Source organism: Dermochelys coriacea, chromosome 28 (assembly GCF_009764565.3).
Source record: "Dermochelys coriacea isolate rDerCor1 chromosome 28, rDerCor1.pri.v4, whole genome shotgun sequence".
NCBI lineage: Eukaryota > Metazoa > Chordata > Testudines > Dermochelyidae > Dermochelys > Dermochelys coriacea.
In genome coordinates, this window is record NC_050095.1 from 1,809,427 (window position 1) to 1,823,446 (window position 14,020).

The 14,020-nt window shown below is 53.7% G+C and overlaps 1 protein-coding gene across 3 annotated transcripts in view; it reads left to right on the forward strand.

The window, feature by feature from the left end:
• Nucleotides 1-285: 285 nt before the first annotated feature.
• DNAH2 (dynein axonemal heavy chain 2) overlaps nt 286-14,020 on the forward strand; it is a 73,777-nt gene continuing 60,042 nt past the window's right edge. The window contains exons 1-12 of one of the 3 annotated variants that reach the window (XM_038386057.2): nt 286-746; nt 1,265-1,422; nt 2,559-2,646; nt 4,357-4,562; nt 5,221-5,350; nt 5,805-5,987; nt 8,111-8,325; nt 8,432-8,578; nt 10,429-10,585; nt 11,059-11,298; nt 12,475-12,663; nt 13,790-13,937. In XM_038386057.2, the coding sequence (XP_038241985.1) occupies nt 1,265-1,422; nt 2,559-2,646; nt 4,357-4,562; nt 5,221-5,350; nt 5,805-5,987; nt 8,111-8,325; nt 8,432-8,578; nt 10,429-10,585; nt 11,059-11,298; nt 12,475-12,663; nt 13,790-13,937 (1,861 nt within the window). In that variant the 5' untranslated portion in view covers nt 286-746. Of the gene's footprint in view, nt 747-1,264; nt 1,423-2,558; nt 2,647-4,356; nt 4,563-5,220; nt 5,351-5,804; nt 5,988-8,110; nt 8,326-8,431; nt 8,579-10,428; nt 10,586-11,058; nt 11,299-12,474; nt 12,664-13,789; nt 13,938-14,020 lie in introns of those variants that run through there. The other 2 variants (XM_043503616.1, XM_043503617.1) reach the window with 2 other exon arrangements.

The following is a 14,020-nucleotide window of genomic DNA, read 5'->3' on the forward strand; positions in this document are numbered from 1 at the left end:
ACCTGTCTGAGATCAGCAAACAGCTCTGCAGGCAGGGAGTGACGCACATCGAGTCCATCCTAGTGCTCTCCAAATCCTCCTACGTGGCACCCTTCCAAAGGCTTGCCAGACAGATACAGGTAGGGGTGGAGACAGGGCAAGGCTGAGCAGCGAGCCCTGGGAGAAGTGGGTCCCCCTTTGGCCACCCTGTTGTAAAAACTTGTGCCGAATGTTGGCTTCCAGGGGTCATGAAAGGGAGGGGATCCCTACAGTAACCCCAATCTATATATGCACTGCTACTGTTCCAGTCTGGGGCTCAGCCGATGCCCCTCGAGCATTCCCGGTGAGGGAATGCAGTTTTACTTTGGTGCAGGAACCGAAAAAGCCTTATGAGTCTAACCTGGGCCTTGGAGCCCTGCAGGCCGAGCGTCCTGCTTTCACTCGGAGCCTAATGGACTCTGAGTCACCTTGTTCCTCAGGATTAGACTGCCTGCTAGAAACCCGGATGAGATGAGCCCTTGGATTTTCACTTTGGGGTCTGAGTTTCTTCTCTCCCCCTGGTGATTGCTTTGCAGGATGGGTCTGAGCAAGCGCAATCGAACCTCCGATTCCTTTCCATCCTGAAAGAGCCGTTCTAGGAGCTGTCCACACTGCGGCCCAAAGACATCCCTGACAAGCTTCCCCACCTCATCAGCCTGGTCCGCATCATATGGGTCAACTCCCCATAGTACAATACCAGAGAGAGAATCACAGTCCTCTTCCGAAAGGTGGGGGGCTAGTGGGTTAGAGCAAGGGGGGGCTGGGAGCCAGGACTCCTGGGTTCTATCTCTGGCTGTGGCAGGGGAGTGGAGTCTAGTGGTTAGAGTGGGGGAGGGGCGAGGAGCCAGGACTCCTGGGTTTTCTCCCTGGCTCTGGGAGGGGAGTTGGGTTTAGTGGTTAGATCAGTGGACTGGGAGTCAGGACTCCTGGGTTCTATTTCCATCTCTGGGAGGAGAGTGGGGTCTACTTGGTTAGAGCTGGGATGCGATAAAGCCCACTGAGGGACTATTCTGGCCTTGAACTTTACCAAGCTCTCTGCCTCAGTTATGTCTGGTGGCAGCGAGTTCCTCAGGTTAATTATCCTCTGCCCAAAATAATTTTTTCCTATCATTCTGATATGTGTTGCCATTGAACTTCATGGAGAGCTAGACTCTTTATTGCTAAGAATTGTTGCCCAGGAACAGTCTTTGTTTACTTTAAGAGGCCAAGGCAGAGCTGTGCTGACCCTTGAGTCATTTCTCCTTAGATGAGCAGTAAAATTATCCAGATGTGTTGCCAAGACATTTCCCTGGACCGGATTTTTGAGGGTTACGTGGTATCCAGCAGACAGTCTCTCCACGACTGTATCTCGTGTATGAACGCATGGAAGGATTGTTACCTGTATGCAGCTCAGATGCACAACAGGTGGGCAGTGGGACAGCTCAACGTCTGTGCCCTGCAGAACCAGCGGGAGGATGTAAAGGGATTGCATCAGCTGGTGAAAGAGCCCAGATTAGCTACTCCTCTGTATAGCCCCAAAATGGGGATGACCTGGGTATTGGCAGGATGGTCTTCCCCCTCCCTGCTTTAGCCCTGCTGTAAGACCCCTCTGGGGAGGAGGAAGGAGTTTGGTCTGTGTGCCCTGTTCAGTTCTTGGTACCTTTGCCCAGACTGCCAAACGGTGGGCCAGAGACATCCAGCCCATAGGGACAAACTGGAACACGCTTGGTGGCTGGGAGATGGGAATGAGTGGAACTAGTGAGCCGGATGGGAAAGGCCTTGTGTCCCAGGCCCCTAAACCAGTCAGTCCCTTCTGCCTGGCTCCAGCCTGATTCCCTTCCCTGATTCTCCTGAGCTGTAAAAACCATAATCTATCATTATGATTAGGGATGTCAGGTTTAAGTGGGTGCCTGGTCCTTGACAATTAAGTCTAAGTGTTACTTGTCTGCTTCAGATTCAGATTTGTAGAGCTGGATCAATATTTTATGGGACAAAGACATTAACGGGCAAGCCAGGCAAATACAGCTGAGTGGGGATTATGTACTTGAGCTTTGCTCTCAGGGTCTGTGATCTCCCCAGAGCTCCTGGATAGGATAATCCCCCCCATGTCTTCATACAGCCCTGTCTTCCCCATCAGTGGGAAGAGATTCTGGGGCATCTCAAAGGCTGTGAGCTCTTCCAGTCTTTCCTGGGGCTCTCTTGGGAGCAGAGAGAGGGTCTGCAGGCTTGATGTGCCCTTTGGGGGCTGATTCTCAATTCAAATAACATGCATTTGCGAAATCCTGCCCTGGGCTTCATGTCCGAGACCCCAGAACCTGAGGTCTGTGAGCAAGGAAACTCAGGGTGGCGTTCCTATCCCTTGTGCCAGCAGGGCACTGTCTTCTGTCCCCAGAGCGATGCTCTGCCTTTTCTGCAAGGCCTGGATGATAAACATGCGGCTGACTCTGCGAAGCAACGGAGCTAACATGCCCACCTAGGAGAGTCTACTCCCCATCTCGGTGCCCGCCTCTGAGACGGCCATTGGGCACGACAAACATTTTCTCCTTTCGCACTTCTAACAGGCTCTCCGGGAAAGGCTGGGTCCTGGACCAGACTAGCATCTTTGCCCAAGTGGATGCCTTTGTTCAGCGCTGCAAAGACCTCCTGGAGGTACGTGGAAGTGGCACGTGATTCCCCCTTTGCAGTGACAGGGCTAGGACATGGCCTGGCGTTGCCCTGCGGGATGATACTCTTACTGCAACATTGGCATCCTGGCATCGTTGTGAGAGGAGGCTGCATCTCAGTCTCACAATTATTGGTGTTCATTTACTTCGAGCCAACGGCTGCTGTCTGGTGCACCAGGACAAATCCATCTGTTTCCATGACAGAGCAGTTTGGTGCTCAGTGTTTTGTACAGTGCCCGAGACAAGTAGCAGGTGCTGTGTAGTGATCGTTAACAGCTCAGTGCCTGGCATCAAACACTCCCCACACTGAAAGCACAATAGCGTTCAGCCCAATGTGCTATGGGGAGCTGCGCGGGTGGTACACAGCCCTATGTGACAGTGGGGAGCCCCACCAAGGGGGTAGACAGCCCTGAGTGGTGGTGGGAACACAACCTTCTGCATCAGCAGGAGTTTTCAGAGTGTCTGATCGTCCCTGCCGCTCCAGGTAGATTTCGTTATAGTGCCCCATTCTGGCGGCGATGTGTGGAGAACTGGCAGACGCTCCTTCCCCGCTACGCATGCAATGTCATCACATCATGCCATGCTGCCCTGCATGCAGTCAGGGCTCCGGCACTGTTCTGCAGACCCAGGCTGCTGGGGTGCAGGTAGCCCCAGGTCAGCTGTGTCGTTGTCTACACTTCAAACTCTGCAGCAGTGCTACCTACGCTGATGGGAGGGGTTCTCCAGTGGGTGCAGGCACTCCCCCACACTGAGAGCTGGTAGCTAGGTTGAAGGGAGACTTCTGTCTATACTGGGCTTAGGTCGGTTTAATTCCGGTGCTCTGAGGTGTGGTTTTTCACACCTCTGAGTGACCTATTGACCTCATTTCCTAGAGAAGACCAGGCCTGTGACTTTACACTGTAAGATCTTTGGGACAGGGACTTTTTTTGTTCTGTGGCTGCACAGCACCTAAGCACAATGGGGTCCTAGGACGTGCCTGGAGCTCCTAGGTGCTAGGACAGGACCAGTAAATGAGTAGTTGAAAGCCCGTGCTGTCACATGGGTGTGGCAGTTGGGCCAAGTAATCCAACATGTGTCTCATACAGCCATTTAAATTGTTGCATGCAAATCAGCTGTAAAGTAAGGATGGTGGTTGAATCATAGAATCGTAGGACTGGAAGGGACCTGGAGAGGTCCTCTAGTCCGGTCCCCTGCACTCAAGGCGGGAGTACGTAATAACTAGACCTTCCCTGACAGATGTTTGATTGAGTTACCTCTGATACCACGGACTCTTGGAATGGCGTAGATACATGCCTTGCTTTGCGTGGGTGTAATTCGTAAAGTCAGAATAGCTGGGACCTTAAAAATTGGGCGGTAACAGATGGCAAAACCCAGTGATGACTGAACCTGGCAATATTCTGACCAGAAAGAGCCCCCAAGCATGCTTGTAGGTGTTTGCATTCCTCCTCACTGATTCAACACACAGACGGGTGACAGCCCTGGGGTCTTATTATACAGATAACAATAACTACCTCAGGGTGGGTGGCTGCCCTGCCAAGATGGGATGGGGTTGAACTACATCTCCCAGCAGCCACTAAGTGCTCCCACAGCCTAGAAATGTGTCCGCTGAGGCAGCAGGTCAATGGGGGTGAGGGTGGGATTCATGCAGAGCAATGGGAAGACAAATCCAATAATGCTGCGGTGCACTTGCCACTAGGTTTGCGACTGCCAGCAGCACTTTGCCCGCTGGGAGGATGGGAAGCAGACCCCACTGCCCTGTTTCTTTGGGCAACGGGGTCCCCAGATGACCCGGAACCTGCTGGAGATAGAGGAGACCTTTCAGAAGCACCTGCACACCCTGCGGAACATGAAGGGTGGGATCCTGGACGTGAAGAACACATTCTGGCATGAGGATTTTAACCGGTGAGAAGGGCCCTCTGCTCGCAGGGCCTGGTGGCAGAGTCTTCCCCCGTTGACAGCTCTCACAGTGGGCATGGGTGTCAGCCCAATGTGCTCCCTTCCTCTGCTGAGACTGCTAACGATGGTGCCAGCTGCATGGTTCAGGCCTGGACTACGAGCATTGGCAGGGACCTGAGCTGGCAGTGACGGATTGGCCCCATTTCCTACCCCCGTGGCCAGCAGTGGAAGAAAGGGGCTGTGCAATCAGCTCTGTGTCACAGAGGCACTCCCTCCGTATTGTCAGGTAGAGAGGGCAGGAGGTTACAGATGGATCTGCTGTCACAGAGCATGGGATGGTGAATGAGAGTGGAGAGGTAGTCAGCTCCTGGGTGGGGGTGGTATGTTGCAGGGGGTTGACTGTCCCTCTTGTTCCCTGCTGTCAGCTTCCAGGAAAAGGGGAGACTGTGTGAGTGGTAGGCACGGTTGGAAATGTGGAGACATGGCTGTTGAGGGGTGTGTGTGGAGGATACAAGAGCTGTCACTAAGTCCTGGCCAATTGGGGCTCCCTGCTCTTTGCCAGTAGTGTTGTCCCAGCAAGGTGGTGGCGAGTTTGTGCCTCTGTTTGCTGTCCTACAACACCTTTTCCCGTCTCACTGCAAATCCCCACCGCCCTGTGACACAGTTTCCGCTCTGGTGTCAAAGACCTGGAGGTGATGACCCAAAACCTGATCATCTCAGCCTTCGAGACTGTGAGGGATGTGGAGCGTGGCGTGGAGATCCAGGACATCTTCCATCACCTGTCCACACGAGAGGTAAGGGGCTGGTGCCAGGGCAGCGGGGCAGGATCCTGTCAGAGCAGTGTGTCCCGAAGACCATTAACCTTTCCAGACACGGATACCAAACTCCTAGCCAGCTATTTACTGGATAGCTAGGAAGTTTGGAAGTTCCTGGAATGGGGGAGCAAGAGGCAGCTCCAAGATTGGGGTGTCAGTGGGGAACAGCTTCTGGACCAGGTAGTTCTGAGTGGGGGCAGTTCTCAGACATGGCAGTCAGGGGGTGCACACTCCTAGACTGGCTTGTTGGGAGCAGCCCTCCCACAGCTCACAGACTGGTTAGCTGGGCAGTACGGGGGTGTTGACAGCCTCCAGGTTATGTCAACGAATGCATCCCCCTGATGAAGTGGGGGGACCAGCCCCTGGATGGGCAGTGGGTTGTTGGTGCAGCTGCTGCACTGCATGGGCTCAGCTGGGCTCTTTCCTCCCCTAGGCCATCAAGCGCACCTTTGACAAGAAAGCCGTGGATGTCTACATGCTGTTCAACAGAGAGCTCGCCCTGGTCAACAAAGAGCTGAGCAAGAAGCTGCCATTCCTGCCAGCACACATGTGCCATTATTCGGGCCTGGCGCACTGGCTGCGGGCTCTGCGTCGCCGCATTGACAGACCCCTAAAGGTGAGTATCCCACATCCATGGCAAGACCCTGTTCCAGCGTCCATCTCTCCCTGATTCATGCCGCCATGTCAGGGGCCCTTTCTGTCTCTGTCGAATGGGACGGAGCTCTCCTTGGGGGGCCTGTTAGCACTGCCCCATAATCAGCTGCAGAGGTGGCTCTTGGAGAGACATAAGAAAGCTCCTTCACCCCAAAGTCTGCCTGTCAGAGAGAGAGGGCAGGACTGACAACCCAGCTGACTACTGGGCACTGGTTAGACCAATGTACCCATCTCGCCCAGTAGCCCTGCCTTCCTGATGCATCGGGTCAGATCACTGGTCCATGTAGTATGGTATCCCTGTCTTCACACAGCACTGATCCAGACAAATGGTTCATCTCGTTGGATATCCCTGTCTCCGACAGAGGCCAACACCTACTGCTTCCAGGAGTAACATGCCACCCTGTTTCAGGCCAGCACTATCCTGTGTTGCTTGGGGGAGTGCGTGTGTGTGCGGACACATGTAGGTTTGAAGCCATCCTGACGCTCAGCTGGGGACCCCCTTCCTCTCTGTATCTTGAAGACATGGAATTTCTGCCCAAGCAATTGTCGTAGCTGATGTTGTTTTTATTCATCTAACTAGCTCATGTGTTTTTGACTATTTGCCTTAATAACGTTCTCTGACAGTGAGTTCCTTTGACAGGTTTAATTATACGTTGTGTAACAACAAAACAGCATTTCCAGCATCAATCACAAAACTTCCAGTATGTGCAGACTTGAAACTGCCAAATCTAGGTCTGAAAATCACCTCTGCCTTTCCAACCTGCCCAGCCCAGGGCTCGGCATTCTGGGGCTCACCTCTCTTCTGTCTGGCAAACACCTCATGGCTCATGTCTCTCTGCCCTGCATTAGGTGTTAGTCATACAATCATGGGCTGTGCCAGCCCCAGAACATAGCTCTTGTTGGTACGCAGGAACTGATTGTAGAAATACCTCCTGCTCCTATTTCTCATCCTGAAGGATCTCAAAGCACTTTACAAGCTATAGACTTGCAATGATCGCTTAACACACCATGGAAAGGCAGTTTCCCTTGGGGTGGAGCATTGTAGGAGTTTGCCAGCCACACACCAGTGTTGCACAGGGGTAGCTAACCCAGCACTGAAATGCAGCTGCCTCTGTTGTTTAACAGTATTGCTGCTCAGCAGTTTAAAATAGGACACAAAGGAGAAGCCCTTGGCCGGCTGAAATTACAGGAGGAGTCACCCAGGTTGGCATTTGGCCAGGACATCACTTTTCTACCCAGTGCCCTCTACATATTCCCGCTTCTGTGCTGGGCTCTGCACAGCGTTGGAACGCCCTAGCGAGTAGAGATGGCTGGGGCCTCAAGAACACTTTCTTGGGGCATCCTAATTGGGGCTGTAGTTATATAGGGGTCATGCAGCCTCCACCTTCCTCAGTTTTTTCTGTTACACCTTGAGAGTCCAATGAGGAAGAGGGGAACAAGCAGGGCGAGAGGGGGTGGGCAGGGAGCTTGAGTAGGGAGAACTCCAGGGTCACAACTCTCATTTTGCATCTTCTCTGAAAGAGGGCACCTCCAGCGCAGCTCTGACTCAGCCCTGCCACTCACTCGTCAATTGCTTTTGGTTGCCCTAACGTTTGTTTTATTGCATGAATGAGCGGCTCCATCTGTGCGTGCATTGGTTTCTTTATCGCGCTGGTCTGAAAGAGCTGAATGTCCAGTGAGAATTTTATCTTTGGATTTCACTTGTTCACCAAGCAGTCAGCTAATGACCTAGCCGTGTTTGGGGAGTGCAGGGCTGGGACAGCAAGGGGCTGTGAGTGGGGACTGAGGGGCATCAGCAGAGGTAGGTGTTTATGTCTGTGTGTGTTGTCCAGAGTTGCAATAGCAGGGAAGTGGGGGCCACTGTGTGTCAGGAATGAGGGACATCAGCAGAGCTGAGTGGATTTCAGGACTGGAATAGCACGGGGGAGGAGTAAGGCTGCTAGTCAGGATTGAAGTGCAGTACCTGCCCCCATTAACCCTCTTCCTAGCTAATGTCCTCTGTCCCTCCTATGCAAAATGTGCTCCCCCCAGTTCCTCCCCAGTGGAAGTAAAAACACTGGCTGGAGTTCTCCGTCTGCCTTTCAGTGTCTTTCCAATGCCCACTTCATGCCCCACATTGGGACTGGGGAAGAGAGCTTTCAGGCCTATCAGCTGCTTGTCCAGGCCATGGACGAGATTGAGAGGAAGACCTTCCAGGAGTGGACGCAGACCCTGGACAAAGACAGCCTGAAACGCCTGGACACCCCCCTCCTCATCCTCAGCACTGAGAAGAGTGGCATGCTGGACATTAATTTTGACAAGTAAGCGGGACCGGCCTGCCACTCTCTTCTCCGGGGCTGCTGCAGGCTGGTGCTGGGTGAGACAGGCCTTTCACAACAGCTGGCTTTCCTGTGCTTCCTTTTGCAGGGACTTGCTGAAATTATTTGAGGAAATCCATTACTGGGAGAGGCTGCTCTTTGAGATACCCCACTACGTGGTGGAAGTTTACGACAGGAAGGAGGATCTGCGAAACCTCCGTGAGAATCTGCTCCTGGTTGTCCGGGATTATAACAGGTTTGCCATCCCTGCCCCTCCACTGCTGGTTCTCAGCAGGCTCCAAGTCGGATCCTTCTTAGCTTTCCTACACAGGGCCTAAGCTCTGTATGGCATCATGTATGTATCTGCAGACGATTGGGAGTGGGACACAGAGCCTGTCGCCTACCTGTTGTTCTAGGCATCAGTGAGCCGGACCCCATTGATTTGGGGGAAAATCAGATTTCACTCAAATCCCCATTTGGTTACTCAGGATACAAAGGTGAGGCGGTGACCTCACAGAGGCCTGGGGAGGGGAGCAGTGTCATTCTGGAAACAGGAATGAGGCAGGGACCTCAGGGTGAGGGTTAGTGGGCTGTTCACCCCGCTCCGGCTAGCCCTTCCTCAACCAGGCCCCTCGCCCCTCTGTGCTGGCAGCCTTCTCGTCCCCACAGCTCCAGCCAGCCCCCAGCTCTGTTCAGAATTTTGCTGGTTTTGGTGAGAATTGGAAAACCAGAGAAGCCTGATTTCCTCTAATATCTGTTCAAAGGGCCCAGCCACAGTGGGGATCAGGGCCCAGCTAGGTGGATAGCTCGGCCCACTTAAGCAGTCAAGTGTATGACCCTCTAGTCTCTATATTTCAGCAGTGACTGAAAGTCATTTCCGTGTGTGGCCCATTTGGGGGTTCCCGTGTAAATGAATTGTAGGGGGATGGGATCTGAATCCAGTTCTTAGCAGAACAGATGTCCCCATCACAAAACCCACTCGGATAATTGACGCTGATTGGCCCCTGTGTTGGCAACCAGAACTCCCTCTCCCTGAGAGAGCAGGTCCCTCCAGAGAAGAGCCGAGGCCCATCGGTTGGGGGAGTGTGTGTGTGTTTTGGGGGGAAGTTGCGTGGGGGACGCACAGTGAGTCACTACTACCGGTCTGGTACCACCATCAGTTGAAGAAATGCTAGGGAATGAGTGAGCTGTCTCATGACTAAACTGGTGGGGGTGGGGGAGGGTTTCTCTTTGCTTTGTTCCGGTATTTTTAAAAGTGTGACGTGGGGGTGTTTTTCTGAAGAGAAAGTGTTGCTTGAAACAGGTTCGTTTTGGCAAGTGTATTTTTAACATGACCAAAGAGGGAGTGTTTGTGTCATGCTGGCTTGTGGCACTCAGAACTCAGCTGGGTTGGAACAGATGTAACTGGGTGAGCTGCATCCTCCCGGGCTGGGACAGGGGCGGAATTCCACCCCTTCCAAACTGTCCTGGTCAGACTGGGGTCTGGTCTCAGCCTGGCCCGATCTGTCTTTCCAAGCACCTCCCAGACCGTGCCAGCTGCATCTTTTGAGCTTGTAACTTCTTGGCCTGTCCCTAGTGACTGAGGAGAGTGACGGCCCCCTTTGGACCATTCTTTCAGCAGATCTGTAGTAATATTAATCCCTAGCTCTTTTCATCAGTACCTCTCAAAGTGCTTTACAAAGGAGGTCAGTCCCATTTTACAGATGGGGAAACAGAGGCCTGGGGAGGGGAAGTGACTTGCCCAAGGTCACCCAGCAGCCAGCAGTAGAGCTGGAAATATAACCCCGGTCTCCTGAATCCAAGTCCAATGGTCGGTTCCTGAAAACGCACTGCTGCACGTACCTATCAAGGGCCCGATCCATGGAGCCAGACTGATCACACCACCATGTGCCACAGCCATCTCTTTTACAGACTGAGCATGGCCACGACTCTGTGCCTTGCTTTGTCGACCTGTTTTTCCCAGCCTTGTATCCTTTTTGGGGACTCACCGTTGACTTGTCTGGAGACAGGCCCATTCTGTGGGTTGGTGGGAGGAATGCACTACATAGATCTGAATTGCTGATGGGGCTGGAAGCCTTACTCGTTTCGCCCTCTGTGCCCTCTTAGGATCATTGCTATGCTGTCCCCAGAGGAGAGGGCCTTGTTCAAGGAACGGATCCGATACCTGGACAGGAAGATCCAGCCCGGCTTGAAGAAACTGCACTGGTCGCTGAAAGGGGCCAGCGCTGCCTTCATCAGTGAGTGTCGACTGCACGCGAGCAAGGTGAGCTTTCCTCTGATCTCCGTGGCCCCCACACCCAACTAGCTGGCCCCAAGGCTCCATCCTTCCTCCACAGAGATCTCAATTAGCAGATGGTTAAGGGGTCTCCAGCTGCCGGCATCCCATTGATCTGTACTCTGCTCAGTCTGCCTAGGTTTAGGTGTAGCGGGAGAAACTCCGAACATAGGTGTTCTCTGCTTAATACGCATCTCTGGAGGTAGGGAGCAGAGAACCCAGCCTGGCAGACGACACCCCACGGTTAGGGAGTGAGGAAGACGTAGAGACAGGGAACCCTCTCTGCCCCCAGGATCCAGGTGGGGATCAAAGGGAGAGCCTCCCACCCCTCAGCCTCATCCCTGCCTCGCCCAGGTGGAGCCGTAGCTGGTCAGTTTCACCTCGGTCAAACCCTGGGGCCCTAAGGTGCCTGATCAGAGAGCTCCCTGCCCTAAGCCTGCCTTGCGGCCAATGGCCCTCAGGTGCAGACCATTGTGAACGAATACAAGGCAGCCACCCTGGCCATCGCTCGCAGTGCCCAGCAGATCAGCGAGGCACTGCTGGTGCGGATCACCGGCAAGCGGGTCTACAACGACTTGGAGTTTGAGGAGGACCAGAAGGAGCACCGTGCCTGGGTGCAGCAGAAGCTGATGGATATCCACGAGGAGGTCACCAGCGTCATGTGGCAAACCTATGAAGTCTTCAAACACGATAGCGCCGAGGTAAGGCCAGGCCCGGGCCAGGCAGCTGCCAGCCCGCCGTGCTCTGTCTGCCTCTGGATGCAGGTCCCAGCATGCAGTGCTTGGTTTTGATTCTGTCCGGAGACCTGTGTGTAAGGACCTGTGTTCTCAGAGACCTTCTTCTGCCATCAGCAACTTCTCCCTCTTCTCCAACAGCTGTCCCTGCCCACCCACCTACCTGACTCCATTCACTTACCTCCCTCCCGCACCATCGCCTCCCCAGCAGCACTGAAGGGTCAGGGCCCAGGTCATAGAGATATTCTGGGTTCTTTTTCTGCCTTCCTCTGAAGCGTCAGAGCTCAGCCACAGCCAGTGATGGGACACAGGTCCAGTGCTCTGTGGTGGTCCAGAGAATCCTCTCTCTAGCTGCCTGGCTGGTGGGTTTAACTCACCTGCTCAGTGCCCCACCAATCACCAGATTTGGGGTCAGGAAGGAATTCCCCCCTCCTCTCGCCCCCCAGGTCAGATTGGCAAGGACCTTGGCATTTTTAGCATCCTCGGCAGGATGGGGCACGGATTGCCTGCTGAGATCATCTGGGCATGCCTCATGTAGTCAGTTCTCGGTTGTCGCAGGGGCTTTGGAAAATGGCTGGCTCATCGGTCTTATCCATTTTCTCCCTGTAGGGCCCAACAGTTTAGTTTCACGAAGACTGAGCTACTTTAGTCTAACTCGGTATAAGGGCACTGGATGAAATGTAATGGTCTGTGATATACAGCAGGCCCTTAGGGCTTAAATTTTGTGGCCCTCAGTTTCTTTCTGCAGCAAGTTGTGGGCATATGGCCCCTCTGGGCATGGCGTGATGTGACATTAGATTAGGGAGGAGGAGGTTGAGTTTCCCCCAGCAAATCGTGCCAGCATCTAGCTGCTCTATTTTACCCAGCCCTAGTGCCCCAGCATCTTGCACTACCTCCGACAACAGAGTAGGACATTCCCTGGTTGCTTCTATCCAAATGAGTGGCAGTGAAACAGTTAAATCTGGACAGACCGAGGTGCTACTTGGGTCACTTAGCGAATGTCACCTTTGCAGCCAGAAGGGCCAGTGGCCAGAGCCAGGAGCACAGTTCTGCAGCATTCACTGTCTTTTACCCTGGCTGCCCCTCACTCTGGTGGCTCCTCCTTGTCTACGCTGCCTTCAGCTGGCTCGTCTCTCCCCTTAGGTGCAGCAATACTGGGTGGCCTACACCATCAAGATGAACAGAATGATGGAAGAGGCCTTCAGGCTCAATGTCAAATGGTCCCTACTGGAACTTTCCAAGGCCATCAATGGAGATGGCAAGACCACACCTAACCCTCTGTTCAGGGTCAAGGTGATCCTGCAGGACAACTACCCGGCACCATCTGCACAGGTGAGCCCTTCCACTACAGCTTCCAATCCACTGCAGCCCTCAGATGCCCAGCTGAGCCCTGTCCCAAGGTCCCAGCCAGGAATTAGCAGCATGTCGGGGAGGGGTTAAGGCAGGAATTGAAAATGGTTCTAGGTCTGGGGCTTGCTGTGTTCAGTCCTGAATTAGTGTCCCCGCCAAAGCACAGCTCAACCCAGGGCCGGGGAGAGAGTTAAAAGCCAATATTACGCTTGCCATCAGGGTCAGAAATGAATGCTGGGAGGCTGGGATTCCCAGCTGCTCAGTCGTGCCAGGATAACACATTCACTTCAAGCCTTGTCCAGGGCAAGATATTTGACCTTAAAATCACGGCTGTCTGATTACCTTCTTGCTTTTCTTTCTCCTTCAACGGGCAGCTGCGTGGGCTAATCCCACCCCCCCAGGACCTTGGGTAAATCCACAGTGACAGCTGCCTGTGATGTTGTAGCTTCACTGCTGTTGTTACCAGAGCTAGCTAGAATGATCAAAGCTAGCTCGGGTATGTCTACACATGCTGCAGTCAAACCTCTCCACTGCAGTGTAGACAGACCCTAAGAGGCCGGGTAAGCTGATCTTAATGCCAGAGCAGCACCAAGCAGCTGCAGAAGGGCTTCTGCTGCATGGGGGCTGGACAGAGGACAAGGGAGCATGGCCCGATCATCCCTGTGGCCTGTCCTAGCTCTTCCTGGCTGACAGCCCGGGCCCGTGGTGCCTTTGACCACTACTGTGGGTTTGTTGAGTCTTCTGCTGGAAATACGAGCCAGTGCAGATCAGCCCCAGGAGTGAGAGACCCATAAAGGTGGCTTTAAGCCACCTTTGCCCTGGTCTTGCCCCAAGCGTAACTGTTGGACTGGGGGATTTGGCCTGTAACCTCCAGCTATTGTGTGTGGGAGTGAGGTGAGGAAGGGGGTAGCAAGATGGAAATCGGAATGGTGGGATTTTCAGGTCCAGTATCTTGCAGCCTGCCACTGCAAGGGCTTTTGCAGATGTGGGAATGGAATAGATTTTCCAGCGCTCACCCTGTGGATCGGTTTGGGTTCACTGAGCAGTTGTTGCCTCTCTTCTGGGTTGGGTTCCTCTCTCTACTGGACCCGCTGTTTTGTATTTCCAGGTGGAGTTTTCCCCAACTCTGGCCCAGCTCGCGAATATGGTCAATGACATCAGCAGCCACCTCATCACCAGCATCTCTGTCTTCCGCCACCTGCCGGAGATCCTGACCAAACGGAGATTCCTCCGCGATCCCATCTCAGTCCTCGTGGGTAAGGAGACCTTCCCTGCACTCGCATGCTCCCTGTGGGGGACCTGCAGCTCAGTCTAAAGGAGTCTGCAGCTGCCTTGCCGA